This window comes from Urocampus carinirostris, chromosome 7 (assembly GCF_059441175.1).
Source record: "Urocampus carinirostris isolate Australia breed hairy pipefish chromosome 7, RoL_Ucar_1.0, whole genome shotgun sequence".
Taxonomy (NCBI): domain Eukaryota; kingdom Metazoa; phylum Chordata; class Actinopteri; order Syngnathiformes; family Syngnathidae; genus Urocampus; species Urocampus carinirostris.
The window spans coordinates 12729985-12757214 of NC_142355.1; the positions used below are offsets into that span (position 1 = coordinate 12729985).

At 41.0% G+C, this 27230-nt stretch overlaps 1 protein-coding gene and 1 pseudogene across 3 annotated transcripts in view; one reads left to right on the top strand and one right to left on the bottom strand.

The window, feature by feature from the left end:
- Window positions 1–345: 345 nt before the first annotated feature.
- kiaa1549la (KIAA1549-like a) overlaps window positions 346–27230 on the bottom strand; it is a 195446-nt gene continuing 168561 nt past the window's right edge. For 2 of the 3 annotated variants that reach the window (XM_088339768.1, XM_088339766.1), the window contains 4 exons: window positions 16325–16470; window positions 14533–14687; window positions 14382–14454; window positions 346–9797 (listed from right to left, as the gene is read on the bottom strand). In XM_088339768.1, the coding sequence (XP_088195894.1) occupies window positions 14422–14454; window positions 14533–14687; window positions 16325–16470 (334 nt within the window). In that variant the 3' untranslated portion in view covers window positions 346–9797; window positions 14382–14421. The remainder of the gene's footprint in view (window positions 9798–14381; window positions 14455–14532; window positions 14688–16324; window positions 16471–27230) is intronic. The other variant, XM_088339767.1, reaches the window with a different exon arrangement.
- On the top strand, window positions 24948–25107 carry LOC148362371 (U2 spliceosomal RNA; annotated as a pseudogene).

Consider the following 27230-nt stretch of genomic DNA (forward strand, 5'->3'; position numbering starts at 1 on the left):
ACTAATGTCTTTAGACCGATACTTTCTTCCCATTTTAACTATCACTAGAATGATATTTTAGTGTAATTTAAATACTTTATGACTTTCAAATTCGATCCAATTGTGGTTACACTTAATTTAAACTACTGATTTTATTTACAAAAAAATTCAGCACTGAAATGTTCCGTATTATTCGGACCATAGGAAGCTTGAGATTAAAACTGAGGATAAAAAACGTACTTTATGGAATATAAATTTAAGGGAAATTATGTGCCTTTTATACTATATTCTACTTTTCTTGTATCTTTATACGTTTATATTTCTATAGTGCTCAATAAGTGTGCGGTTTTACTATTTCGCAAAGACTTTTAAGGTCAGGAGGAATGTCATGATTGCCGATTCAGAGCACCTGCGACTGCCTAATTGGAGCCAACAGCCCGGACAGCTGATTGGATGATGTACTCCTTTTAAACCCCCGACTTCCAAGAGATCCCTGTCAGATCGTTATGCGAACCGTTGCTCCCAGCTCGGCAAGCTCTTACGTCAGACTCTTGTTTTTTTTCTGCCCGATCCTCGTTTCCAACCTGTTTCCGGACCTGACTCTGCCCCGTTCTGCCTGCCCGTTATCCGATCTGTTTTGCCCCGCTACCTGCCTGCCTCCTGCTGCCGACCTTGTTTCCGAACTTGACACCGCCCTTGCTCTCCAGTCCCGGCTAATGACTTGTAATTCCTGCCTGTCTTCGACCCTCCTCGTTAGATACGGAAGTGCCACTTCCGTATCTCCTGCTCCCCTTGTCCGTCAACCATCGGATCGTGGAAGCAAGCCCTGCTCTCCCTCTTTATTAGTAAAAACTGAGAAAACGAGCGCTATTGGGTCCTGTTTCTGGTCTGTGACAAGGAATATGCCTCTGATTGAAGAGCTACAGCTTGAAGGCCACTGTGAGACCTGTTGGCTGGCTAGTCCTGAGGATCTTGACACCCGCTCGAAAGCTTGCGTTTATACTCACAGAGACTCATTGTGTTGACAAAGTTCACTATCCTCATTACTCATTTTTTATACTCGCACGCCATTTAGCGACCAACATTACACACTGCATTTAAATATGTGATTCCTGTCTAAACCAATCGGAGTACTCTTAAGTGAACGTTGAAGGATTTTATATTTTATACGACTAAATATCGAGTGCAATGAAGATTTTCACTGAGTGAGCTACAGGTCACGGCATTCCGAATGCGAATGTTTTGTTTAGTTCTGTTGATAACAGGACTCTGACGGAGGAGGCCAGACGCACAAGGACAGACATCGAGGCGAGGTGGTGGAGCCACTGAGCCCACGGGCGGGGTTTTCCTGACGCGCCGGCTTGTGGAAAAAAGGCGTGGGCCGGGAGAACTTCAGAAGATCGAGGGAGAACGAGAGAAAAGGCTCGACGAAGACTCGAGCGACAATAATTCGGCTGATTCAGTTAATTCGATGGAATTCACTTAGTTTATTATTCAAGAAATTAAATCTGCCCATGTGTGGAAATGCCGATCTCTTGTCCGTCTTTTCACAAAAAGAAACAAGCATACATTGTTAGGTGAACGAAGGTTATGTTTGGTTAATGGAGTCAGATAACTAATTCGAACAATTTGGTAAACGATAAATTTTAATATATCATTTCCTAACAACGTTGTTGTTCTATCTTCCAATCAGAATCCATGAGACGGTACAAGAAGGAATTCGTCACATGTCAATCGAAGGGTGTATTTCCCTCATCTTTTGTGTTCGCTTCTCTCTAATAAATAAGTTTGTTTGTAATTCAAAAGTCTGCCATCGTTTTGAACCTGACAATAAATATTAAGGAATCTGGTTTTCACGGCAAAATGAGTCAATACAATCATAAATAGTTAACGTATGTAAAAGCATTGTATTGCTGGCCTGGAGAGGTGTGGGCGCCACCAGGCTGTACTTGCCCAAGACACACCATAGAAAATGGGGGCCCCCTAGTGGTTAAAGGATCCAACCAAGCAACTAACAAACTTAGCACTAGAAGGGTGTTCTGGATTATAAACAGGGTTGGGTAGGGTTACTTTAACTTGATTACTTTCAATTACTTTTGGATTACTCCAATGCCAAATATGCTAATAAAAGACAAAAGAAACTAAATATGAATAAAATGATGACTCACAACACGTGGTAAGCTTTCTCTCCTGGCTTTGATCTCTTTGATCTTCGGCAAAACTAACATAAAATGCGACAGAAACAAAATGAAAATAAATCCAAACATCATTTTTGCCGTTCGATGTATTCCATTACTCCCCAAGCCTGCACAAAATTTAGTCATTTTATTCATATTTAGTTTCTTTTGTCTTTTATTAGCATATTTGGTATTGGAGTAATCCAAAAGTAATTGAAAGTAATCCAGTTAAAGTAACCCTACCCAACCCTGATTATAAAACACACTTTAGAGTCCCTAGCAAATTTGGTGCTTGTGGGTGCGGCTTATAGTCCAGAAAATGTGATGTTTTAGCTGTCTAGTTGTCATTGTTATACAGTTTTTGTATTTTTGTTACATTGATGATTTTTTTGGTTTGATTCTCTTGACTTTAGTTCTGAAACAGCTGTCATTGAAGTATTTGTTCACATTTTGTACATTGTAATGCTTACGATACTTGCTCTGTGACTCCATTTTCAAATATTGTACAATAGGAGGTATAATATTCATCAAATTGACTTTGTTATATTTGTATTTTCGTGACATTGCTGCTTTTTGGGGTTTGACTCTCTTTGCATTTATTCTGAAATGTCTGGAATGGGAACATTTTATATTTGTTTTTTAAACTCTTAACATTTGCCTTGTAGTTATTAAATAAAAATAGACAATTTCTAGGCAGGTTTTTATCACAATTATTATCTTGCTCAAGGGAAAAGGCGTTCAATTAGTCAATGATCATTCCAAGCAAAAAATATCGGTCTCGGATCGGTATCGATCGGTACGCATCGATACCAAAAATCCCCAAATCGCCCGCCAGGAATCAGCAGGCTAACAATATAACGCTGGATTTTTGTAAATTATTTCATGTGCACGTCATTAGGAATACAATACATAAAGTACGTACATTTAATGATGTTATGGTTGTGATTTATGTGTATTATAGCATAAGTGACTGTACATAATACAATTTCCTTTAGAAAGGAAATGCTATACAATAGCATTTTTGCATTGATTCTTTCGGGCTTTTCAAAAAGTGCTGTTTTAATTTTTAGATATTTGATATAACCGTCTCTGTACTCGCTCTGCCTATAGCGCATGTAGCCTTTTAATAAAGTTTTGGTATTCAATGGAAAAATATCGTACGCATCGGTTGTTTTATTTCGACTTAACCAACAAATTATGGCTATTTTCTCCTTTTGGTGGATTGCGGGATTGCAGTTCTCCTCGGAGACACTAAGAGTCAATATAGAGCAGCGGTGTCAAACTTGTTTCAGCTCATAGATTTAAGAGAAAGAAAGAAAGAAAGAAAGAAAGAAAGAAAGAAAGAAAGAAAGAAAGAAAGAAAGAAAGAAAGAGAGAGAGAGAGAGAGAGAGAGAGAAGGAAAGATAGACAGAAAATGGAGCAAGAAAGAAAGAAAGAAAGAAAGAAAGAAAGAAAGAAAGAAAGAAAGAAGGAAAACAAGAAATTAAGGAAAACAAAAAAGAAAGGGAAAGGATAAATTAAGGAAAACAAGAAAGAAAGAAAGAAACACAAAGGAAATAAACAAGAAAGAAAGAAGAGCAAGCAAGCAAGAAAGAAAGAAAACACAAAAGAAATAAACAAGAAAGAAAGAAGAGCAGGCAAGAAAGATTAAGCAAACAAGAGTGGGAAAGATGAGAGTAAAAGGGAGAGGAATAGAGAAAGAACAAGTTTGAAAGCAAGAAAAATAGAGAAATGAAAAAATGAGAGAGGAAAAAAAGAGAAATCAAGAAAAGAAGAGAGAAGAGAAAGAGCGAGAAAGAGAAAGAGAAAGAGAAAGAGAAAGAGAAAGAGAAAAAGAAAGAGAAGACAGACAGGCAGAGAGACAAAAAGAGAAAATGAGAGAGAGAAGAGACAAAGAGAAAGGGAAAATAGAAGACAAAAGAGCAATGAGGAAAAAGAGAGTGTTAATTGAGAGAGAGAAAGAGAGAGAGAGAGACAGAAAAAGAGGAAAAAACACTGAAGCAAAGATAAAGATCAATACAGAAAGAGCCAGAAAATGCAAAGAGAGGGACAAAGAGAGTCAAAGAACGAGATAAAATAAGGGAGAAACAAATCGATAAAAAAAAAAGAGCGAGAAAGAGAGAGAAAATACAGCTTCAGTTGCATTGGGAGTGGCGCCAGGCTTTGGCGACATCAAGTGGGCATATTTACAAACTGCAGCTCATTTTCTCGTCCCTTCCCGTTGTCTCGTGGGCCGGTTTCAAACCATGGGTAAGCTTTCCCCGGCCCGCGGGACCCACGTTCGACACCACTGATATAGAGACTTTGACATTCTTGTACAGTACAAATAATTGTAAAAATGTTAACTGGTATGGCTATAGTAAATTTTCCTCGCGGTGGACGGAAATCAAACTTAATACTCAAAATGTTGCAGTTTCGTGGTCAGAATCAACAACGCCACTCTTAGAATCGAACAGGACCGGGTTTAAAATCTCACTTTATATGGAAAAATGTATTTACATTATTCCATGTAATAGATATCCTCTGATATCTAAAAAAAAAAAAAAAAACGTATACATTTTTAAGTCTTTTCCCCAACACAGTTATGAAAACAAAAATTTTAATAAAAGGCCATTTTTGCATCTTCCTGTTTTCCTAAATTTACTGCTAGTTAACAACGTACAAATATTTTTTTGTGTGTTTAACTTCAAGAAAATTGACACTTTGCAGTGTTGATTTAAAAAAAAAAAAAAAAAATTGACGGTGATATTAAAACAACAAACAAACAATTGAGTAATTTGACGAGTTATTCAATCTTTATACTTTAAAACAGGGCTGTCAAACTCATTGTCACTCGGGGGCCACATGATAGAACAAACATTCTCTCGGACTGGTAGATTAAAGAGAAAGAAAAAAAGAGAAAAATAAATAGGAGAAAGAGAGGGAGAGAGAGTAGAGCAAGAGAGTGAGAGAGAGAGAGAAACAAGAGATAAAAACAAAAATGATGAGAGAGGGGGGAAGAAAGAGAAAGAACAAAATCCAAAGAAAAATAGAAAGAGAGAACGAGATAAGAGAGAAAGAGACAAACAGAGAAGGGGAGAAAAAGAGAAGGTGAAAGCAAGAGAGAGAAAGAGAAAAGAGTGTGAAAAGGAAAAAAGAAAGAGAGAAGGAAATAAAAGAGAAACAGAGAAACAGAGAAGGGGAGAAAAAGAGAAGGAGAAAGCAAGAGAGGGAAAGAGGAAAGAGTGTGAAAAGGAAAAAAGAAAGAGAGAGCAAAAGAAGGTAAAAGACACAGAGAGAAAAATAGAGAAACAAAGAAAGAGAAAAAAAAAGAGAGAGAGAGAGAGAGAGAGAGAGAGAGAGAGAGAGAGAGAGAGAGAGAGAGAGAGAGAGAGAGAGAGAGAGAGAGAGAGAGAGAGAGAAAGAAATACAAGTACAGCATTTGTTAGAGGCACCTGGCTTTGGCAACATCAAGTGGATATATTTCAACCTGCAGCTTGTTTTTCTCTTGCGCTTCTCTAAACGTTGTCTTTCGGGCCAGATTCCATCCCTTAGCGGGCCTTATGCGGCCCGCTGGCCGCCTGTTTGACACCCCTGCTTTAAAGGGACAGTGTATATTATTTTGACCACTAGATGTCGCGGTATGGTGTGGTAAAACTGAAAAGTAGCGCTAAAAAGCATAAGAATACCAATTGTCCACCATGACCTTCACATCAAGGAATAATGGATTTTCCTAAAAACATTATTTAATATTTGAGTTTATTTGGAGTATATCAAATTGAAAATAATCTAATTTAGCTATTTTAAAAAAATGCACGTCTATATGACAATTTTTGCATTTTTCTGTTAATAATTAAATCAATTTTGGTAGTTTTTCTAAAGAATGAAGTTTATTTTTTGACCATTAGGTGCTAAATAATTAACAATGTCAGATTTTAATGAATATTTACCAGATAGAACAATGGATTTTCCCTAATTATATTATTTAAAAAGTACCATATAGTATATTTGTTTTTGAATTGGAGTGAATAAAATTGCCATGAATCGAAAATTTGCAAAATAAAATGCATTGATTAATAAGTATTATCAATACCCAGCCCTGGAATATCAAATATCATGAGGATTACACAATAGGATGTACAGGTAAGATCAAAAACTCGAGCCCGAGCCCGACCCAAAATTCGTCCAAAATCCTACTTCCTCCCCCTTAGTCCCCACAAATAAATTATGATAAATTGGGTTTTCTTCAGGCTCGGTCCCTCAAATCAAATGGCCGGGCTCGGGTTGGGTCAGGCTGTAATATCCGAGGGCCCGCTTCGAGTCGCGCTGGATTTTTTTTAAGCCCGATCTCACCTCTTATAGAATGAGATGTCGAAATGTGTTTCCTACACACAAGAGTTTCATTAGTAAAAATCTAGTAAAACAAAAACATCATGAATGCAATGAAAACAACAGAATCTCTTTTCACGACTTGCATAAAGCTCTTCAATAAATCATCTGCTATATACAGTACATCGAAATACTCCGTGTCCATCTTGTCCAGAACCAGGAAGTGAATTCAGCAGCTCGCTAACTTTTAGTGCAGTCACTAAATATACAGCAAGTCCGCCTCATCTTTCTCACCAAAATAGGTAAAAAATCGAAATTTCTCGTACAGTGGACATATGTTGATTACCATAATTCCGGACTACAGGCCACACCTGATTAAAAGCCTCATGTTCGAATTTACAGGAGTTGTACGGATTTTTCTTACTCGCTGCTGCCATCTCCTGACTTACGTGTTCATTGCAGTCTCGGTTTATTCATGATGCGTGTGCAAGTACGTGCATTTCTTAGCCACGTTTGAGTGAAGTCTTGGTTGGCATTTGGACTCTACTTGAAGAAGGTCTTTTCTTACTTTCACCATTGTCAAATAGAAATGCTGTTTTCAGCTGCATTATTTTTCAGCGTTGTTTGCGTGACATGTTTCAGACCCCTCAAAATGGCGATTACAAGAACGAGCATGTATTTACAGCTCACTTTGCACAATGTTGCCTATTTTTGCACCATGGCATATTGCACTAATACGATCCCAAAACTGTATGTAACATCCTACATGCCCACACTTTCCTGTGTAAATATTGTGTAAATTACAACCTTTATCTTCTTTGTTTTCTTTTATACTCCCTGTTAAATGTGACCCTGGAGTGCCACGTCCAATTTCGTTGTCACAATATGTTCAACCCATTTTGTAACAATGACAATAAAGGTATATTCTATTCTTCTATTCTATTTAAATGAGGGCTGCATCGAATAGAATGTCAGCCCTATATTTCTAGACGACAGAGCCAGGGGACTGTGGGGAATGGTGCCAGATTGCAACACAGACGTATCTTTTTGTGTTGTTGCAATTTGCATTTGCTTTTTATTGTGACACAATACTGCTTTAAGCATAGGTCTACTGCTTTTCACCCCTTAAAAATGCTTACTGCTTTTTCAAATTCAAACAACAATAATCAATCTTGATTCAAAACTATTATTTTAGTCTACAGTCTTTGTGCGTGAATAAACGGTTTTACCGTTTTTGTAAAAGTTTGCCACCAGTTTTTTTGTTTTCGTCTTAGATCCTGAAGACAGAATATGCCTTGTAAATCTACCGCTTTACGACCTCCAAAAGGTTAGCATCTATGAAAATGTCAGCCTTGCAATAACCAGGCCAACCACACTGTGAAGAATGGTGCCAGATTGCAAAACAGACTTTCCTTTTTGTGTTGCATTTGCTTCTTATAGTTCAACCAGGATAAAAGGAAACTTCAGCCGCCTGACATTGACCCCGATGATAAGGAAAGAGAAGTACAGTATAGCATTTTTGGTAGACAACTTGCATTGAAGGTTAATTGGGATATATCAATCGAGGGTGAAAAAGTTGAAATATCGAGAGTAGTTATAAATAGGAGTAAACTACTACGAAAGCTCCCGTTTTGCTCCTCTTATACATTACATGAATAATGTTGGCGAAAACATGGATTCATTTCTCTTGAAGGGCGTCATAAATGCTTTCAGATGTTACTGAATGTTTTGTATTTAGAGTGCATGTGTTGTAGGACATTGCAGCTCAGTGCTGCCATGAAAAACAATAATAATAATAAGACGGAGAGTTTAAAATGAAGCAAAAAAGTTGCGGCTTGTAGTCCAGAATTTACGGTAAATCTTTTCTTTCACTCGCTTTCCTTGAAATACTTTATGACATTTCAGTTCAGCCAAAGATCATAGAATGAGATTCGAGTTTGCATCTTTGTACCCCCGGTGAGAAATTCATAACACAAATATTCGCTCAGCGGAATGAAAAAAAAATATATTTTAGTAGAGAAATACAGAGTACAAAGCTGCTGTTATTCCATTTCATTTTTTTGCCTTCGAAATACGGTAAGTGGCAACTCACTTTACAATAATCAACACACAAATGTAAAGACAAAAACCACATATCTAAAACCCAAAAAACGGAGACAATCCATATCATTTTTTTTTTGTATCCGATTTTCTTTTGATTTTGCTTACTTCGTTTTAAAACACACTATAACAAGCAGTAGAGTGTTCACAAAGACATTTGGACTTATAAAAAAACAAACAAAAAAAGAGAATGAAAAAAAGAAATGGTTTCGCTCCAGCCCGGAGAGTGGGATTAGACTACTGGTCTTGCCTGGTCCACGACTGGCCTGGTGGTGTAGCAGGGGTCGGGAACCTATTGACTCAAAGACCCAGGAAAGTAAAATCTATTGATTTTTGTTTTTGGGCGGGAGATCTATACCATATATTTTAAGACAAAACCACCAAACAAGTTCTCCAGACAAAAGCTACTTCCTCAGCGCGTTTGATTCCACTTTGAGACGTTTTTTTTACCCTCACTTTGTCTTGAATAATGGTGTCAAAATAAGGTGCAAGTAGAGTAAAAAGAGAGAGAGAAAAAAAACCTACAAACAAGAAGAATACAGATGTATTTACCTTCGACGCAGGGTGCGCTGGGCGATAGAGAAATGGGAGGTGCGCTATGCGTGCACCCCTACCGCTTGCCTGGCGTTTTCAGGTGTTTACAGATTGTTCTATGAGTTTTCATCATAAAGTGTCTCAACGGTGAACATACATTGTTCAATTAGCCTCCTCATACAGGATTCATTATAACACACAGAACGGGGTCTGCTGGTGTAACACCGTGACTGTAAACTGCAGTTGGGACTCTGTCCTATATACTGTATATAGGATATATTCCAAATGTACTCATGAAAAGAGCCATATCTGGTTTGCGGACCGCACGTTCCCGACCCCTGGTGTAGCAGCTGGATTTTGCTTTTCTTGCTGGCCAGGTGATGGTCAACATGTTGTGAGAGGCACTGCTTCACGCCATAACGTTTTCGGGGGGCTTGCTGTACAGTGTTGTCCGTAAGAAAGCAGGCGATATCAGTGGCTACCCACAGTTGGCGCTGTGTGGTGAAGGGCTGGTGAGGACAACATGTGGGGCAGATCCATTTGCGCAAAGGCGAGATGATAAAGGCCCCATGGCTGTAAGTCCAGCAAGAAGCGCTGGGAAAATGGGCAAAGGGACAACATGTGAGAAGATCTAGTTGGGGGTCCACAGGTGATGGGATCCAAAAAACGGGTGGGTGTCCTTCGACCTAAACAGTCGCCTGCAAGCCAGACAGTGATAATATTAGTCATGTGGGCTGGATGTTAGGAAAGTTGATGATGGACTTAGATGTGCACAGATAGAGTCTCTTGAAAACGTTTTTGAGGTACAGTGGAACCCCGGTTTTCGAACGCCTCTCAGTTCGAACAAATTGGAGTCCGACCAAAAATTTCGAGAAATTCTTGCTTCGCTATTCGGTCAAAAAAACGGAGTTCGAACGCCGGTAATGCGTGAGTGTGTACGCTAGGGTGCGATGCTGAGCGGCGTACGGGTGTAGATGGCTCTTTTCCTGACCAACTGTTATCGCGTACGGACGTGCTTCGTTTTGCTTTCGCTTTTAATATAGGTTTACAAAGTTTTTTAGCCCCTAATTATGCCTCCGAAGAAAGTCAAAGTTGCTACAGGTGAAAAAAAGAAAAGTAGTGCAACTATTGCATTTAAGAAAGAAATAATAGCACCACCGTCCACCTGCGTCTTCTGCTGACCACCACAAAAGTAAGAAATCCTATTCATAATTCTTTTGAAATGAAATGAAATGATCTGAATTTATATAGCGCTTCTCAAGTCAAGACTTCCCAAAGCGCTTTGCATTGTGCTTCACATTTCCCAATAGCGGCCGTGCAGCCATGTAAGGCGCTAACCTGCTTATTGGGGGTATTAGGGGTTCAGTGTCTTACCCAAGGACACTTCGACATGTAACACGGAGGAGCCGGGATTCGAACAGCGATTTCTTGATCCCAAGACGAGCGCTCTACCTCCTGAGCCACTGCCGCATCTCAAACGCTGTTTTGGCTAAGTATTTTTTTTTTAATTTTAGTGGTATGCTCAATTATTCCACCTATACTTTTTTGGTCTATTCCAAAAATTATGATCACAAATGATAAAGGATCTTTTCAAAGCACAACACATTTATTCACAAACGATGAGGACAAACATATTTTATGTTCGACATTAAAAGTGTTAACCTTAAACCTCTTGTTTATCATTTTTTTAAATTTTTACACGTTCATGTTAGCGTAATCTTTCGTACGGATGATTACGATAACGCGGACGTATGATTAGCCTGGGTTAGCTTTATGTTTACGTTAAACATTCAAGGTAAACATTCAGGGTGTTGGAACGGATTAAAACGATTGACATTATTTTTAATGGGAAAAATGATTTCGGTGATCGAACAAATCGGTTTTCCAACAGGGTTCTGGAACGGATTATGGTCGAGAACCGAGGTCCCACTGTATTGGCATATTTATTTCAGGCTTCAAACTAGATAAAAAAAAAATACATGTGAGACACAATCGTGAAAAGAAACATTTTATATTGTGCTAACTAATAAAAAAATTAAAAGTAGGTGTTGCAAAAATATTGGACTCCTTTAAGTTGATAGTTTTGCTGCGATTTCTGATATAAGTGTTGCACATCTTGAAACAGAAATATTTGTCCGCTCTTCCTTATAAAACAACTTAAGTTTCTTAAGGTTTGATGGTAATCGTTTGTGGACAGCATTTTTCAGATCTTTCCACAAATGCTTTATAGGATTGAGGTCTGGACTTTCGCTTGGCCATTCCAACCCCTTTATATTGTGAGCTTAAACCATTCCATTGGAGATTTTGTTTTATGTTTAGGGTCGCTTCCCCTGTTTAAAGGAGAAACAGCAGCCATTCTCTGGGAGTCTTGCAGACGTCAGCATTGTTTTTTGCCGAAAATGGCCAAGTATTTGGCTATATTCATTTTCCCCATCAACACTAAAAATATTTCCAGTCCCTGCTGAAGAAAATCAACCCCAAAACATGATGTTGCCATCACCATGTTTGACAGTGTAGAAGGTGTTTTCTTGGTGATGTGCAGTGTCAACCTTATGCTAAATGTAGCGTTTTGCAAACAGCAAAAAAAGGTCAATTTTTGTCTCATCTGACCAGAGCACCTTGTCCCACATGTCATTTGTGTCTCCCATGTGGCTTCTTGCAATCGCCAAACAGGCCTTTTTATGGTATTTGTTCAAGAAGTTCTTTCATAACACTCTTCGCCAGAGGGCAGAGTATAACTGATAGTTGTCTAATGGACAGATTGTCCCACCTTAGCTGTGTATGCTTGCAGGTCATCAATGTGATCATGGGCCTCTTGGTTGCTTCTCTAAAAGTTTTCCCTGTGTTTGGCCCAAATGTTTAGACGCAGTCAGGTATGGGTAGGTTTGCAGTGGTTTTATGCTCTGGGGGATGTGTAAATGTCGGAAGCCTTTTCGTATCACATTCCTAGTTTGAACTTTTTCATAACTTTATCCCAGACTTGCCTGGTGTGTTCTTTGGTCCTCATAATGCTGTCTGTTCTCTAGTGTTTCCTTTCACAGACCTCTGAGCCCATCATAGAGCAGGTGCATTCAAACCGAATTCTAATACACTCTGTCATTTGTTATCATTGTTGATCAACATTAGATCATTCAGAACTCATCAGGAAACTTCTGTAACCTTATTTTTGCTTACAAATCCTTATTCTGTTTCCTAACCCAAGTTTCCTTTCAATAACCCCAACCTTAATTTCATTTTAAATAAGCCTATTTTTTGTTTGCTAACTCAAACCATGATTTCAGGTTTCTAACCCTAAATCCGGCTAACTAGCTCTTACTCTAATTGCTGATCGCCAACTAAAACTCTAATTTCTGTTTCGTAACGGACATTTCGGTTCAATAACCCTAAACCCAGTTTATTTTTTCTAATCCTAACCCTAATTTCAGGTATATAACCTTTACCTGGGCCGCTTGGCATCGAAGTGGTTTCCACATCCGCAGCACAGTTCTGAGGTCATAGGTTCAAATCCGGCTACGAGCCTTCCTGTGCAAAGTTCGGATGTTCTCGCCCTGCCTGCATGGGTTTCCTCCTGTCACTTTAGTTCCCTCCCACATTCCAAAAACATGCATGTCAGGTTGATTGGCTGGTTCGAATTGTCCCTAGGTTTAAATGAGCGAGTGAGTTGTCTGTCCTGTGTGCCCTGCAACTGTCTGGCAACCAGTTCAGTCCCCTGCCCTCTGCCCGAAGATGGCTTTGATGGGCTCCAGGTCCCCCGGGGCCCTACAGAGGATAAGCTGTGCAGATAATGGATGGGTGGATAACCCTAACCCTAGTTTAAATTCAATAACTCTGACCCTAATCTATTTTCAATAGTTTATTTAGTTTTGGGGATTAGGAGATTGCATAGCATGCCAGTTTGTTATTTTGACTATATTTCCACACTGTTTTTCGTTGTTTTAAATATTACGAGTTGTTAATATAATCGTCATTTTCAGCCCAGCCTGATATTGGTTTTTGTCAACCACAACCTTTAGGGTGGATCTACTTTTGTGACCTAGGAGCTTTACGAGGAGGCTTTTAGATCAGGTTGGAATGTCTTGTTGAAAAGGTTGGATCCCCTGTTCTTCTAAAAGGTTTAAGATCAATTGTTGTCTTCAGTTTTTATTTTGAGTGTTGAGGAAACTTTAAGCTTATCAAATGTGTTATTTATTTTACTTTAAATTGAATTTCTTAATCGCAATGGTGACAGACAATGGGGACCTAAAACCAGAGATTCTCCGCAGAAGAGCCCTGGCAGCATCTGCTCTGCAGTCTCTCTGGAAACCACTCTGGCGGCACCAGACCATCGCACGCAAGACGAAGCTCCGCATTTACAACCTCGCCGTACTCCCTATCCTGCTTTATGGCTCAGAAACATGGCCCCTGAACGACACCCTGGCCACAAGAATCGATGGTTTTGATAGCAGGGCTCTCAGAACCATCGAGAACATCAGGTGGCCCCAGCGAGTCTCCAATAAAGAGCTCAGAGCCCGCACGTGCCAGCCCCAAGCATCTTCCTTGGTCGCACAACGCCGCACCCGCTGGTTTGGCCATGTCCTTCGTCTACCACCAGACCATCCGACACGAGCCATTCTCCAGTTTGACCCAAAGGCCGCAGGCTGGAGACGACCACGAGGGAAACCCCGCACTCGATGGCTCGACGTCGTTGCGGGCGACCTCCAACAACACGGAGTTGCCGTAGAGGATGCAGAACAGCTGGCACAAGACCGCCAGCATTGGAAAAACCTGGTTCATCTGGTCGGCTCAACGCACAGGGACGGGACCCCCCGACCTTCGCTGGAGCAATAAGTAAGTAAGTAAGTAATCGCAATTTGTAGAACCCCTTTTTTCTCGGCCACGTTCTCAACATGGAATGTGCCACCCAGGAATCAAGAATGATGATGACCTATACTGGGCAGCACGTGTGCGGCACAGTTCTAAGGTCTTGGGAACCTCCTGTGTGGGTTTAAATCCAGCTACCGGACTTACTGTGTGGAGTTTGTATGTTCTCCCCGTGCTTGCGTGGGTTTCCTCCGGGCACTCCGGTTTCCTCCCACATTCCAAAGACATGCATTTCAGGTGGATTGGCCGGTCCAAATTTTCCCTAGGTGTAAATGAGCGAGCGAGTTGTCTGTCCCTGTGTGCCCTGCGATTGGCTGGCAACCAGTTCAGGGTGTCCCCTGCCTACTGCCCGATGATTGCTGGGATGGGCTCCAGGATAGGCAGGGCAGCTAATGAGATGAGATGAGATGACCCGTACTCACAGAGCTACTGATTGTTTCCTCGAGGGATGCTTGGGGGACTTCAGCAGATGGTCTCTAGGTGGCGTGAGCTCTGCTGGGGAAGGGGAAGGAAAAGCTTTTGTTCATGGGGTTCGCCATGTACGAAACATCCGAATGCAAGAATATGTCTCACGGGCGGGTCGTTCCACTGTCGTGGAAGATCTTCTGGCTCGGGAGGGTAGGACATCCAGGACGGGCTACGGTACGAAGATGGAGGCGACATGACGAAGTAGTCTGAGTAGCCGGGGTGGTTTGCTGATATGGCGTACACGGCTGTTATTGGGTTTCCTGGAACATACAAACTTGGAATGTTATTGTTCAATCATTGGGAGATTTTGGTTCTTTCCTTGTAAAATGGGGAATTATACATCCATAGACTGCAAAAAATAAAACAACATTTTGTTCTACTGCCGCTTGTACTGCGTATTACTTCTCTTAAAGGGACACTGTGTAATATTTGAGCTCTAGATGTCTGTTTTGCTTAGTGAAACCAAAAAGTACATGGATGAAAACAAACTACAGAGACTCGAAGTGACCGATAAGCACCATTTTTCTTATAATTTATTTTTTTAGTTTTGGGGGTACCCGTAGCAGCAAAATGGATGTCAAACAGGTTCCTCTAGGTGGGCCTCATGTAACATAAAATAAATACAAAATTCTCAACTGGCAATTATCTAAACAAATGAATGTTAATATGATAGCTAATGGATTTTCGCTTGTAAGTCAAATCAATATCGTTTTTTTAATGAATGAAACAGGACACGCCTACTCATTTGGTCCGGCTCCCCAAACAATACCAGAGATCTTTTTCATGGACTCTTTTTTTTTTTTTACACAAAAACAATTAACCTTTGGTTGTAAACAGGATTGGGACCCTGATCACGGAAGTGAGAGCGCCACCAACTCTTCACTACCCGTCATTGATGATATGGATGACCTATGAAAAGGCAGTGGCTTTTATCTAATTATCACACTGGTCAGTACAATGAATATGTCACTTACAATGCTTAGAATAGAAGAATAGAATATAATTTATTGGCATTGTAACATCTGAAAAATACAATGAAAAAAACATTTGTGTCTGGTACTGTGACTAAAAATAGTGTGATAACGAGATAAAATCTACTGCCTTTTCAAAATTAATTCAGACCAATGGTGGCCCTGTCCTGTAACAACAAAGCTGATCTTGGACAACCGGAAGTTAATGTTCCATAGATGCAAGTTTTTGGCTTGAACAGGATCCGACCCAGGTAGCGGTGGTGAAACGACAAAGTCTTACCACTGGACTTGCAGTAATATAGATGACATATGAAAAGGCATTGGATTTTTATCTCTTTAAAACCCACTATCTATAGTCAGGGTACCAGAGACGAATGTTAATATCGTTGTGCATTTCATATGTTACAATGACAATAAATGTGTCACTTAGAGTAGAAAAATTCTGGGGAAATGAGATAAAATCTACTGACTCTTCGCAAGTCATCTATACCACTGATGGTCCAGTGCTCTGACAATCAAAATAATCTTGGACCTCTTAAGACTATGCACAGCACAACACAAAACTTCTCTCGCATGGATTTTTTTCGATGTGAAAAACCGAAAGAGAGTTATTTGGTTATTATTACTTTCATAAATAGTGCTATTATTATTTTTCTGACTTCAGTTCTGCGAAGTATCCTTAGAAAGTTGTTTGGTTAGTATTTGTTTAATTAATAGTGTTACTATTTACTCTAAGACTTTTGTTCTGTAGAGAATACATAAGGGTTATTTGATTGTGGCTAACTGAAAAACAATATTTTCACATTTAGGCACTCCTGTTATCACACTTTTTCTGTTATAAACTAGATTCGGCCCCTTTTTAGAAAAGGAAAAAAGTTTGGGGATCCCTGGTGTAGAAGTACAAAAATTGTGTATAGTTGTTGGACCTGAGTAGGTGCTGATGGACTGATCAACAGTAACAGCTGGGAAGGTGGTCCTGGATAGTGGCAGGTAGGGGGCACCATTGTGTTGTTGGTCCTGTAGGTCTGATGCTTCAGACACGCGAGGTTTCAGGCTAACATCAGGAGTCGAACTGCAAATGGAAAACACATGCCAAATTAAGTTGGGCTTTAAAGACTGTTGGGATTCTTTTGACTGAGAAATAGGTCCGATTGAAAGATGTTTATGTTTTTATCTTACGTACCAGGCTTTAATTCATATCTGTCCATCTTATCAATGATTTCAATTTCCCTTACAAGCCGCTACTTTTTTCCCAAACTTTCAACTCTGCGGCTTATTCAGTGATGCGGCCAATTTATGTAATTTATCTAGCAGCCGCCAGCGGCGCTCGACTACAAAAGGTAAGATTTAGACTGCAACTTATTAGTTTGTGCTCAAATTAATTTAGCGTAGACATATCCTCATCATGCAAAATGCAAAAAGAAAGGCACATGACGCAACTTTCAAGCTAATCGCAATCGAGCAGTCCGATATGGAAGGAAACAGCTACTGCACGTAAATTTTACTTTGAGAGCGTGATGCTGACGTGTTTATGTATAAGGTGCGTGGGACGACGTCTATATGACAAGGTCTCTTTCCCTACTAAAGCAAGACGACTTTGATTATGTCATTTCTAAGGAGTAAGATGAGAATGGTTTACCGTGCATACTGCAAGTACGGTATGTTTTCTTAACAGAGCTGTTTACTGGGTTGCGAGCGTGTTGCTAGTAACGTTTTGCTACCCTTCACAGGCACGGTTTGGGATGAACGTTATAATATTATTATTAAAGCTTTGAAAACTCTTTCGGTGTACCGTCTTTCTTTGTAAATATGTGTAACCAAGTATAATATGTATTTGCAACTGTATATTTTTGTAATGTATTTATTTTAGAAACTTATTCTGATATGTTTTGTACGAGCAAATGAGAAAAAAGGGGCGGGGCAAACACGGGCTGACGGGAAGTGGAGTAAAGTGTTTAGAGTATTTATTGTCTTTTGTCTTTTATTAGCATATTTGGTATTGGAGTAATCCAAAAGTAATTGAAAGTAATCAAGTTAAAGTAACCCTACCCAACCCTGTCTGTAGTTCTCTCCTCTGGTCTGTGCATTGAAAGAAAATATGATAACATTTTGACACAGTGAAAGAAAACTCAACGGACCATAGTCCATCGTCTAAAAGACTGGCGTGATCATTCAGAGAAGGGTTATTTTGTTTAGGCGTTGGCCTTGCAGATGATATTTATCTATTTTCCACTAGATGGCAATCTTTACTCTACAGAAACACGGAGGGTCGGGCAGTTGCTTTGAAATGATGAACCCAGCACTTCAAATGATGCACACGAACATATGATGGAGATGACTGCAAAGATGGGGGGAAGGAGGCTGAGGAAGGGGGGAAGCAAAGACAGCCAAATGCTACTGCTTAATATTCCTCGCCATCTTTCCTCTCAGTTCTCCTTGAGCACACTTCTTCACTGCCGATCTATCTCTTCATGTGATTACCCAGCATGCACGATTTGGATCCCTCACGTTGTGTTACCAGTCTTTGAAGTGTGCTCATGCGGCTTAAACACCAGATCGGAAAAAACATTATCATCCGTTTATTTCCCTTATTGCATTATAAAGGTCAAGGGAAAATGCAACTGGCATGTGTGAAGTACTCTCTGCATAATTTCTACTATACACGGTGAGTATATGCGGTTTGTGATTTGACATTTGACGTACCTGTTGTTAGACTACTGTAAAATGTCACTACATCTGTTTTTATAGTGATATGAGTTTTGCAGTTACATGTTTGACTACCGTAAATTCCGGACTATAGAGCGCACCCGATTATAAGCCGCACCCACCACATTTTAAGAGGAAACCGATTTTGTACTTATACAAGCCGCACCTGTATATTAGCCGCATGCGCCCACACTTAAACATGTAACACAATCACAAAATTTGCCCAAACCCGGCTTTATGTCCCGCGATTGTAACTGAAAATAAAGTACACAGTCCAAAAACTACAGCCGGCAAAATGAACGGAAAATGATACCGGTACTTAAAGTTTGATGCAAACCTGCAGAGTCCGGGTATCCGTTGAAACTAATCCAAGAAAAAAAAGTCTATATTTCCGAAGGTAAGGGTGGGAAGAATATATATCCACTATTGTCCGCCGCGACAACAGGTCTCACTCACCTTTACCCCACTTCCTATCAGCCTGCGTTTGCTCCGCCCCTCTTTTTTAATTCGCAAAACATATCAGAATAAGTGTCTCAAATAAATACATTACAAAAATATGCAGGTGCAAATACATATTATACATTGGTTACACATATTTACAAAGAAAGACGGTACACCGAGAGAGTTTTCAAAGCTTTAATTATAATATTATAACTTTCATCCCAAACCGTGCCTGTGAAGGGTAGCAAAACGCTACTACCAACACGCTCGCAAGACTTTAAATGGGTCTGTTAAAAAAACATACCATACTTGTAGGAACCACGGTAAATCGTCCTCATCTTCTTCCTCATAACTAACGTCATCAAAGTCGTCTTCCACAGTGTGGGAAGGAGACTTTGTCATATAGACGTCGTCCCACGATCCCTTATCTAAAAACACGCTAGCAACACGCTCGCAAAGGGAAGTTTGCGTGCAGTAGCTCTGTTTCCTTCTTTATCGGACTGCTCGTTTGTTTTTAGCTTGAAAGCTACGTCATGTGCCTTTCTTTTTGCAATTTGCGTGATGAGGATATGTCTACGCTAATCTAATTTGTGCACAAACTAAGAAGTTGCAGTCTTCCTCGGTGCATATATTCCACCGGTCTAAATCTTACCTTTTGTACTCGAGCGCCGCTGGCGGCCGTTAGAAAAATGACATAAATTGGCCTTATCACTGAATAAGCCGCAGGGTTGAAGATTTGGGAAAAAAGTAGCGGCTTAAAGTCCGGAATTTACGTTTTTTAAATTACAGGCTTCAAACTCATGGCCCACTGTGAAATGTGGAGGGCCACATTATTTTATGTGGCCCACTAGACTAGTGGTTCTCAACTGGTCTTTCTTCAGGACCCACCATCCCATCCTTATAACAATCAGTCACCCAACCAAATCAAGGGAAAAAAATCCACTTTCTGAATTAATTGAAAGGATTTGGCAGTTTAAACCAGAGGTATTCGGATATATTTACATTGAAATCAAGACCAGCAAGACCAAAACGACTTCAAGTAATGATATTCCTGTCATGAACCGGAACAGGAACAGGACCCAAACGCGTGACGTTCTCACACAAGCCTTTTATTTTACAGGAAATGGGAAGTCATTCATGCACGTTAGGCAGCAGTCTGGCGTGAAATGATAAGAAGCCAGAGGTCGACGAGATCGATACCAATTGTCCGAGTTTATATCGGACAGATGGGGTCGATAGCGGACAGGACGGGACAGACAGGATAGATAATGAAACAAGATATCGAAAATAATCAGGTCAAACTAGACGGGAACGAAAACTGGAGAAAATAATAAACAGGATAAAAATAGACGGAAACAAAACTGGGAACCGAAATTAAACAGGACAACATAAATACCGGACAGGAAATACCAACAGGAACAGGACCAAGTCGAAACCCACGTCTTGCGGGGCAGAAGTTTTTTGGCGGACTGACAAAAGAAAAATGAGAGCACTGAGCTTAAAAAGACGGAAAGCCAATCTGGTGCCACACGAGCGGGGTCAATTGGGCGCCATGGCAACTGTGATAATTCCCTTTCATGCTCACTTAGCTGCATTTTCCATGAAATCCAAAACCCCACACTTCAGTGGCTTTGTCCTCAAGATAATAAAATCTATACCTCAAATATTCTTCGCTGTATTTCCATTTGGTCATGCTCAACGTATATAAACAACCATTATCGGTCTTCTCCTGTGGTTTAATGTGGCGGGTGTAAACTCGTATTAGCAAAAAATGATCATTCCCTACTGGTAAGGAGTTTAAATGACCCTCGGTTCTTTTTTATTTTGTCATGATTATTTTCCTAGGGCAAAAGCCTGCGACCCACTGAAAACAAGAAGGCGACCCACTTTTGAGTCCAGTTGAGAAACACTGCGTTAGACAATGCTGAGAAGCACAGGAGAAACATTAGCTACATCTAATTAAAAAAAGAACTTGCATTTTTAAATGTGTCCACTGGATGTCGCCAAAAACGGTGAACCACTCGCAAAGCACCCACAGTAGCTGCTTTTGCTTACTACTATTTCTTACGACCAGTTTCTGAACCCCGACCACGTTTTTGCTCTCCTGTCGCGGCTATCGACCTGTTTTTCCGTACTTGACTACGCCATCGCTCGCAACGGAAAATCCACTGCTGTGTTCGGACCACAATCAGAGTGCGAGAGCGACTTTCTTCCGGCGCCTAGCAAACTCCGGATCATGGACGCAGCCCATCCTCTTTCCTTTAATAAAACTGAGAAACGTAACACAATTGGGTCTGGTTTCCGTTCTGGTCCTGACAATGTATACACGGCTAGTTTTCTCAATTGTCAATATAAGAACGTCTCCCTGTAGTGCAGTGGTTAGAACATTCACTTAACATTCGAAAGGTCCCTCGTAAAGCCATTTGTTGGCCTGGGGAGGGACGGACGCCACCAGGCTTTACTTGCCCAAGACACACCACAGGAAATGGTGCCCCTATGATCCTAGTTGTTAAGGGATCCAACTGCCCACCCACCCACTGCAAATAAATAAATAATAAAGCTAGATATGTATGTAGAGGGGCAGCACGGCGGCGCAGTGGTTAGCGCTTGTGCGGCACAGTTCATGTCATGGGAACCTGTCGTGGGTTCAAATCCAGCTCCAGACTTCCTGTGCGGAGTTTGTATGTTCTCCCCGTGCTTGCGTGGGTTTCCTCCGGGCACTCCGGTTTCCTCCCACGTTCCAAAAACATGCATTTCAGGTGAATTGGCCGGTCCAAATTGTCCCTAGGTGTGAATGAGCGAGTGAGTTGTCTGTCCCCGTGTGCCCTGCGATTGGCTGGCAACCAGTTCAGGGTGTCCCCTGCCCACTGCCCGGAGACGGCTGGGATGGGCTCCAGCCCCCCCTGCAACCCTAATGAGGATAAGCGGTACAGCTGATGAGATGAGATGAGATGTATGTAGAGGGGCAGCACGGCGGAGCAGTGGTTAGCGCGTGTGCGGCACAGTTCTGAGGTCATGAGATTGAACCTCCTGTGTGGAGTTTGCATGTTCTTCCCGTGCTTGCGTGGGTTTCCTCCGGGCACTCCGGTTTCCTTCCACATTCCAAAAACATGCATGTCAGGTTAATTGGCCGGTCCAAATTGTCCTTAGGTGTGAATGAGCTAGCGAATTGTCTGTCTCTCTGTGCCCTGCGACTGGCTGGTAACCGGTTCAGGGTGTCTCTTGTCCACTGCCCGAAGACAGCTGGGATGGGCTCCAGCATACCCGCGACCCTACTGAGGATAAGCGGTGCAGAAAATGGATGGATGGATGGATGTATGGAGAGGTTTGATGCCACCGAACATTTTGAGTGGTTGGAAGTCAAAAAATATTCACAAATGACCGAGTTATCACACTTCAAGTTCAGGTCCAAATAATGTACACTGACATGAATTGTGCGAGAAAAAACCCATTTTGATTAAAATAAATATATGATGGATACAATTCTTCTTTTAGTGCCTTATGTATAGGAATATGTAAGACACATTTGAGAGCATGAAGTACATGAATGGATGCTTGAAAGGATGCTGTGGAAGAGGGCACACACTCCCAGGCATTAACCTCTTAACAATCCTGTAAAACACACCTAAAATCCCATTTTAAGAGTACTCAATGCAAATTGGATGCTGTTCTGTGCATACGGTTTTGGTGTCTTTTGAAAGGTTGTCGCCAACTGAAAAAATCATTGCAAATGCTACCTGAAACTCTTGCAAACACACTACCTTATACAGATGTAAAATTGTATTCATGCCTATGCTCACTTTGCACAAGTGAGCATAGGCACTAATACGATAACAAAACTGTATGTAACATCCTACATGCCCACATTTCTTGTGTTAATCCATCCATCCATCCATTATCTGCACCGCTTATCCTCAGTAGGGTCGCGGGGGTGCTGGAGCCCATCCTAGCCATCATCGGGCAGTGGGCAGGGGGACACCCTGAACTGGTTGCCAGCCAGTCGCAGGGCACAGAGAGACAGACAATTCGCTAGCTCATTCACACCTAAGGACAATTTGGACCGGCCAATTAACCTAACATGCATGTTTTTGGAATGTGGGAGGAAACCGGAGTGCCCGGTGGAAACCCACGCAAGCGCGGGGAGAACATGCAAACTCCGCACAGGAAGGTGTGTAGCTGGATTTGAACCCATGACCTCTTGGTTTAATATTGTGTGTAAATTATAACCTTTATCTTCTTTGTTCCTTTATCTTCTTTGTTTTATTTTATCCTCACTGTCAAATGTGAACTTGAGTGCCACGTCCAATTTCGTTGTCACAATATGTGCAACCCATTTTGTAACAATGACAATAAAGGTATATTTTATTCTATTCTATTCTATTCTTTTCTCATCTCATCTCATTAGCTACACCGCTTATCCTCAGTAGGGTCGCAGGGGTGCTGGAGCCCATCCCAGCAATCATCGGGCAGTGGGCAGGGGACACCCTGAACTGGTTGCCAGCCAATTGCAGGGCACACGGGGACAGACAACTCACTCGTTCATTTAAACCTAGGGACAATTTGAACCGACCAATTCACCTGAAATGCATGTTTTTAGAATGTGGGAGGAAACCGGAGTGCCCGGAAGAAACCCACTTAAGCACGGGGAGAACATACAAACTCCGCACAGGAAGTCTGGAGCTGGATTTGAACCCACGCAGGAGGTTCCCAAGACATGAACTGTGCCGCACATGCGCTATCCACTGCGCTGCCGTGCTGCCCCTATTCTACTCTATTCTATTCTATTCCATTCTATTCTATTTTATTCTATTCTATTCTACTAACATTGAGTCATCTAAGTTGGAACACACGGAAATAGAAGTTTTTATTCTCCTCTGAATCTTCATTTCCATTCACATGCCCACAGAAGAGTGTAGCATGGGCATCTTAAAACAGGTGGGACAATAGTATGAAGCCTTACCGGGTCATATTGTATTTAAAACAGTTTTTTCAAAGGTATATTTAAGCGTTTCCAAAAGAGGCCATTTGGAGACGACAAAGGCACAGCTCTAAAACCTATTCAACCATGTATTTGACCAATTCTTAGACGTTGTGAAAGAGTTGTAAATTTTTGAGTTTTCATTCCGCGTCTCTATCACTACTGCACACTTGCGCGTAATAATAGTACGTAAAAAAATGATCCGAGTTGTATTTACGCACAACTATTTTCGGCTCTTATTTGAATGCACATCTTAAAATTGCATACATTTATATGTTGGACATTTCATTGGCTGACCAATGTGTCAATCATCATTTGAACGGGTCACTGCTGTCTAAAGATATTCGAAGCTAAATGAGGCGATGTCCGTTTTATCAATACAAGCCCCATTAGGCTGATGCGAGCTGTGGACTGTGAAAAAAAAGCCTGCAATTAGTTGAGCGTTGTGTCAATAGAGAGTGCAGAGGCTGACTGCCATATCGAAACAATTTTCCGAGTCTGTCATTTGTTAACAGAATTTATGGGACGAAACAGATGGGTTGCAACAAGGAACGTCCAGCGATGCAGAAATGCTTTTAGGCGGATTTCTTTTTATCGGTCGGCATTGTGTGTTTTGGAGTAAATATTTAACACAGTTGGATTCCCAAGACTCTCATAGATGTAACAAGACCATGCTTGCAGAGAATCATATCATGAGCTTACTACCAGGGGATGTTATTGGCAGGGTTGGGTAGGGTTACTTTAACTTGATTACTTTCAATTAATTTTGGATTACTCCAATACCAAATATGTTCATAAAAGACAAAATAAACTTTCACAAATACGGGATGCTCTCTTTAGACAGATACGTTTGATGCATTGTGAGCGTGATCCTACTTGCGTGTTGGTACCTTTCAAAGGAACGGTTTGGGATTAAAGTTATATTATTATTATTAAAGCTTTGAAAACTCTCTCCGTGTCCCGTCTTTCTTCGTAAATATGTGTAACCATGTATAATATGTATTTTCAACTGTATATTTTTCTAATGTATTTATTTTAGAGATTAATTCTTTTATGTGTTCTACAAGCGAATCAAAAAGAAGGGGAGGGGCAAACGCGAGCTGATGGGAAGTGGGGTAAAGCTGAGTTACCGGTAGGTCTGTCTGTTGTCGCAGCGGACAATAGTGGATATATATTTTTCCCACTCTTAACTTAGGAAATATACATTTTGTTTCCTTGGATTACTTTCAACGGGACCCGGACTTTACACGTCTGCATCATACGTTAATTACGGGTATCATTTTACATTCATGATGCCGATTGTGATTCTAAGATTGCCTACAATTTATTAAGTGAGCCACAGGTACTCATGCTAATGCTAAAACCTTAGCTTTGACTAGGCTTTACTGCTAAGTCTATAGTTTTTGGCTTGGCCTTGATGCTAGGTCCTTAGCTTGGCCTTCTTGGCCTTGCTTGGCCTTTTGATGCTAGGTCCTTAGCTTGGCCTCTTTGATTTTTGCATTTCGGAGATGGAATATGAGCTTGCTCTGTCCACTCCACGCATCGGCCCGGTATTGCAGTACCTCCGGGAACGGTGCATTCGCAATGATCGCAGCAAGGCTTTAGGGCTAGGACCTTAGCTTGGCCTTTTGGCTGAGAGTAAGTGTCCCGGCTCCTAGGCTTTGTAGCGTATAATGAACTGACCGATAACGGATAATGGATAATGAATAACGAAGATAGATCAATAACCCTTAAAAACCCCAAACCCCCACAATCGTGGAACTTACAGCTTGGTCTGGGTTGAACTAGTGATTATGTCATAGGTTTTAATGCGTGCGTGCGCGGCTTGTACAGAGGTGCGCCTTGTGTAAGTACAAAAGGGGCAACTCACTTAGAAAGTGGTGGGTGCGGTTTATAGTCAGGTGCTCTATAGACCGGATTTTACGGTAATCCAAAAGTAATTGAAAGTAATCAAGTTAAAGTAACCCTACCCAACCCTGGTTATTGGTGAGCTATGTCGGCTTTATACGTTTTGGGCATCTCGTTCCAGATTGATCATGATGTTTCTTTGATGATGATATGTAGCATACCTATTTCAGTGACTGATGACGTCTTACGTACACATATTTAGTTCTTACCGGAACGTTAAAGAGTTAAATTGCATTAATCATTTCATGTTATTTTACTTTTGTGTACATACTTGTTTGTTGATTTTGTTTCTTTTTCAATTCCACTTGATTTATATGGCATTTCAATTTTTGTTTTGAAAAGTTTTGGTCCTAATACTGTACATATTACTCAGGCACCTGGGGCAGCTGCTGGGGGACCTGAGAGCGAGTGCACTGGTGCGTGTGTGTGGAATGAATGAGACGGGAGAGAAAGAGGCGCAAATGGACATGGCGATTGTAAACAAAAATAAAAAAGAGGAAGCGGATAAAAAGAGTTAAAACCCACGCACACAGGCCTTAATCATTGTCCCCTGAATTGTGCAACATATATTTACTTTTAAATGAAATTGTAATCCTGCAAAGTAATCCTTTTAACATTTTTTCTGTAACTGTAACGGAATACATCTACATTTTTTGTATACTATACATGTATTCTGTTTGTCCCCAAGCCTTTTAGCAGTTGCTTGGTGTGTACGTGTGTGCCATGGCACTTGTTCCTTCTGTAGTGATAATGGTACTTTTTAGATTTGTAGATTTGTTGCTATGGAAGCAAGATACTCTGACGCAAAGAAGTGCCAATATCAGCAGCAACAGCTGGCTACATTGAAAGTTAGCATTGAAAAGAATGTGCTTGAGAGCGCACCCCCTGGGGACTCCCTAGTACTGCTGGGGGACTATAGTGCTAATGTGGGGAATGACAGATAGAACTGCAGGGCTGTGTTTGGGAGGAACGCCCCCCTGATCTAAGGCGGTGGTGTTTCATTATCAGACTTCCATGCACGTTACGGCTTGTCCATAACGAACACCATGTTCAAACATAGGGGTGTCCATATGAGCACCTGGCACCAGGACACCCAAGGCCACAGTTCAATGATGGTAAATGGTATTTTCAAGTCAATGAAGACCTCCCAAAGCGCTTTACCCATTCACACACACACTCAGTCATTCATGACATGCCCACAACTGCCCAATGCTTCACAACGCCCCAGGTCGGGGTCAGCAGCGCCCTACCTTCACTAAACACAGTGTTTAGCTCAGGAGGTAGAGCGCTCGTCTTGGGATCAAGAGATCGCAGGTCCGAAACCCGGCTCCTCCGTGTTATATGTCGAAGTCTCCTTGGGTAAGACACTGAACCCCTAATGCCCCCAATAAGCAGGTTAGCGCCTCACATGGCTGCATAGGCTGCTATTGGGAAATGTGGAGCACATTGTAAAGCGCTTTGGGAAGTCTTCATTGACTTGAAAAGCGCTATATAAATGCAGATAATTTCATTTCATTTCACAGTATCGAATCGAGACTCAGTTCTAGCAGATACAAAAAAATCAAATTAATATGTTTTGCCCCCCTAGCTTAGTCCCTCTACCCAATTCTTAATCCCGCGACTCAAAAAGTTGGCTCACCCCTGCTTCATAGTGTCAGAAACTAGCTTACAACGTCGCACTGATTACTTTTAGAACAGATTGGAATTTCTTATCTGAGGTTTGGACCCCTGTTGTCCTTGCAAGTTCAAAATCCATTTGACGTCTTCTCCTCTTATTTGGAGTTTTAACAAGCTATAGA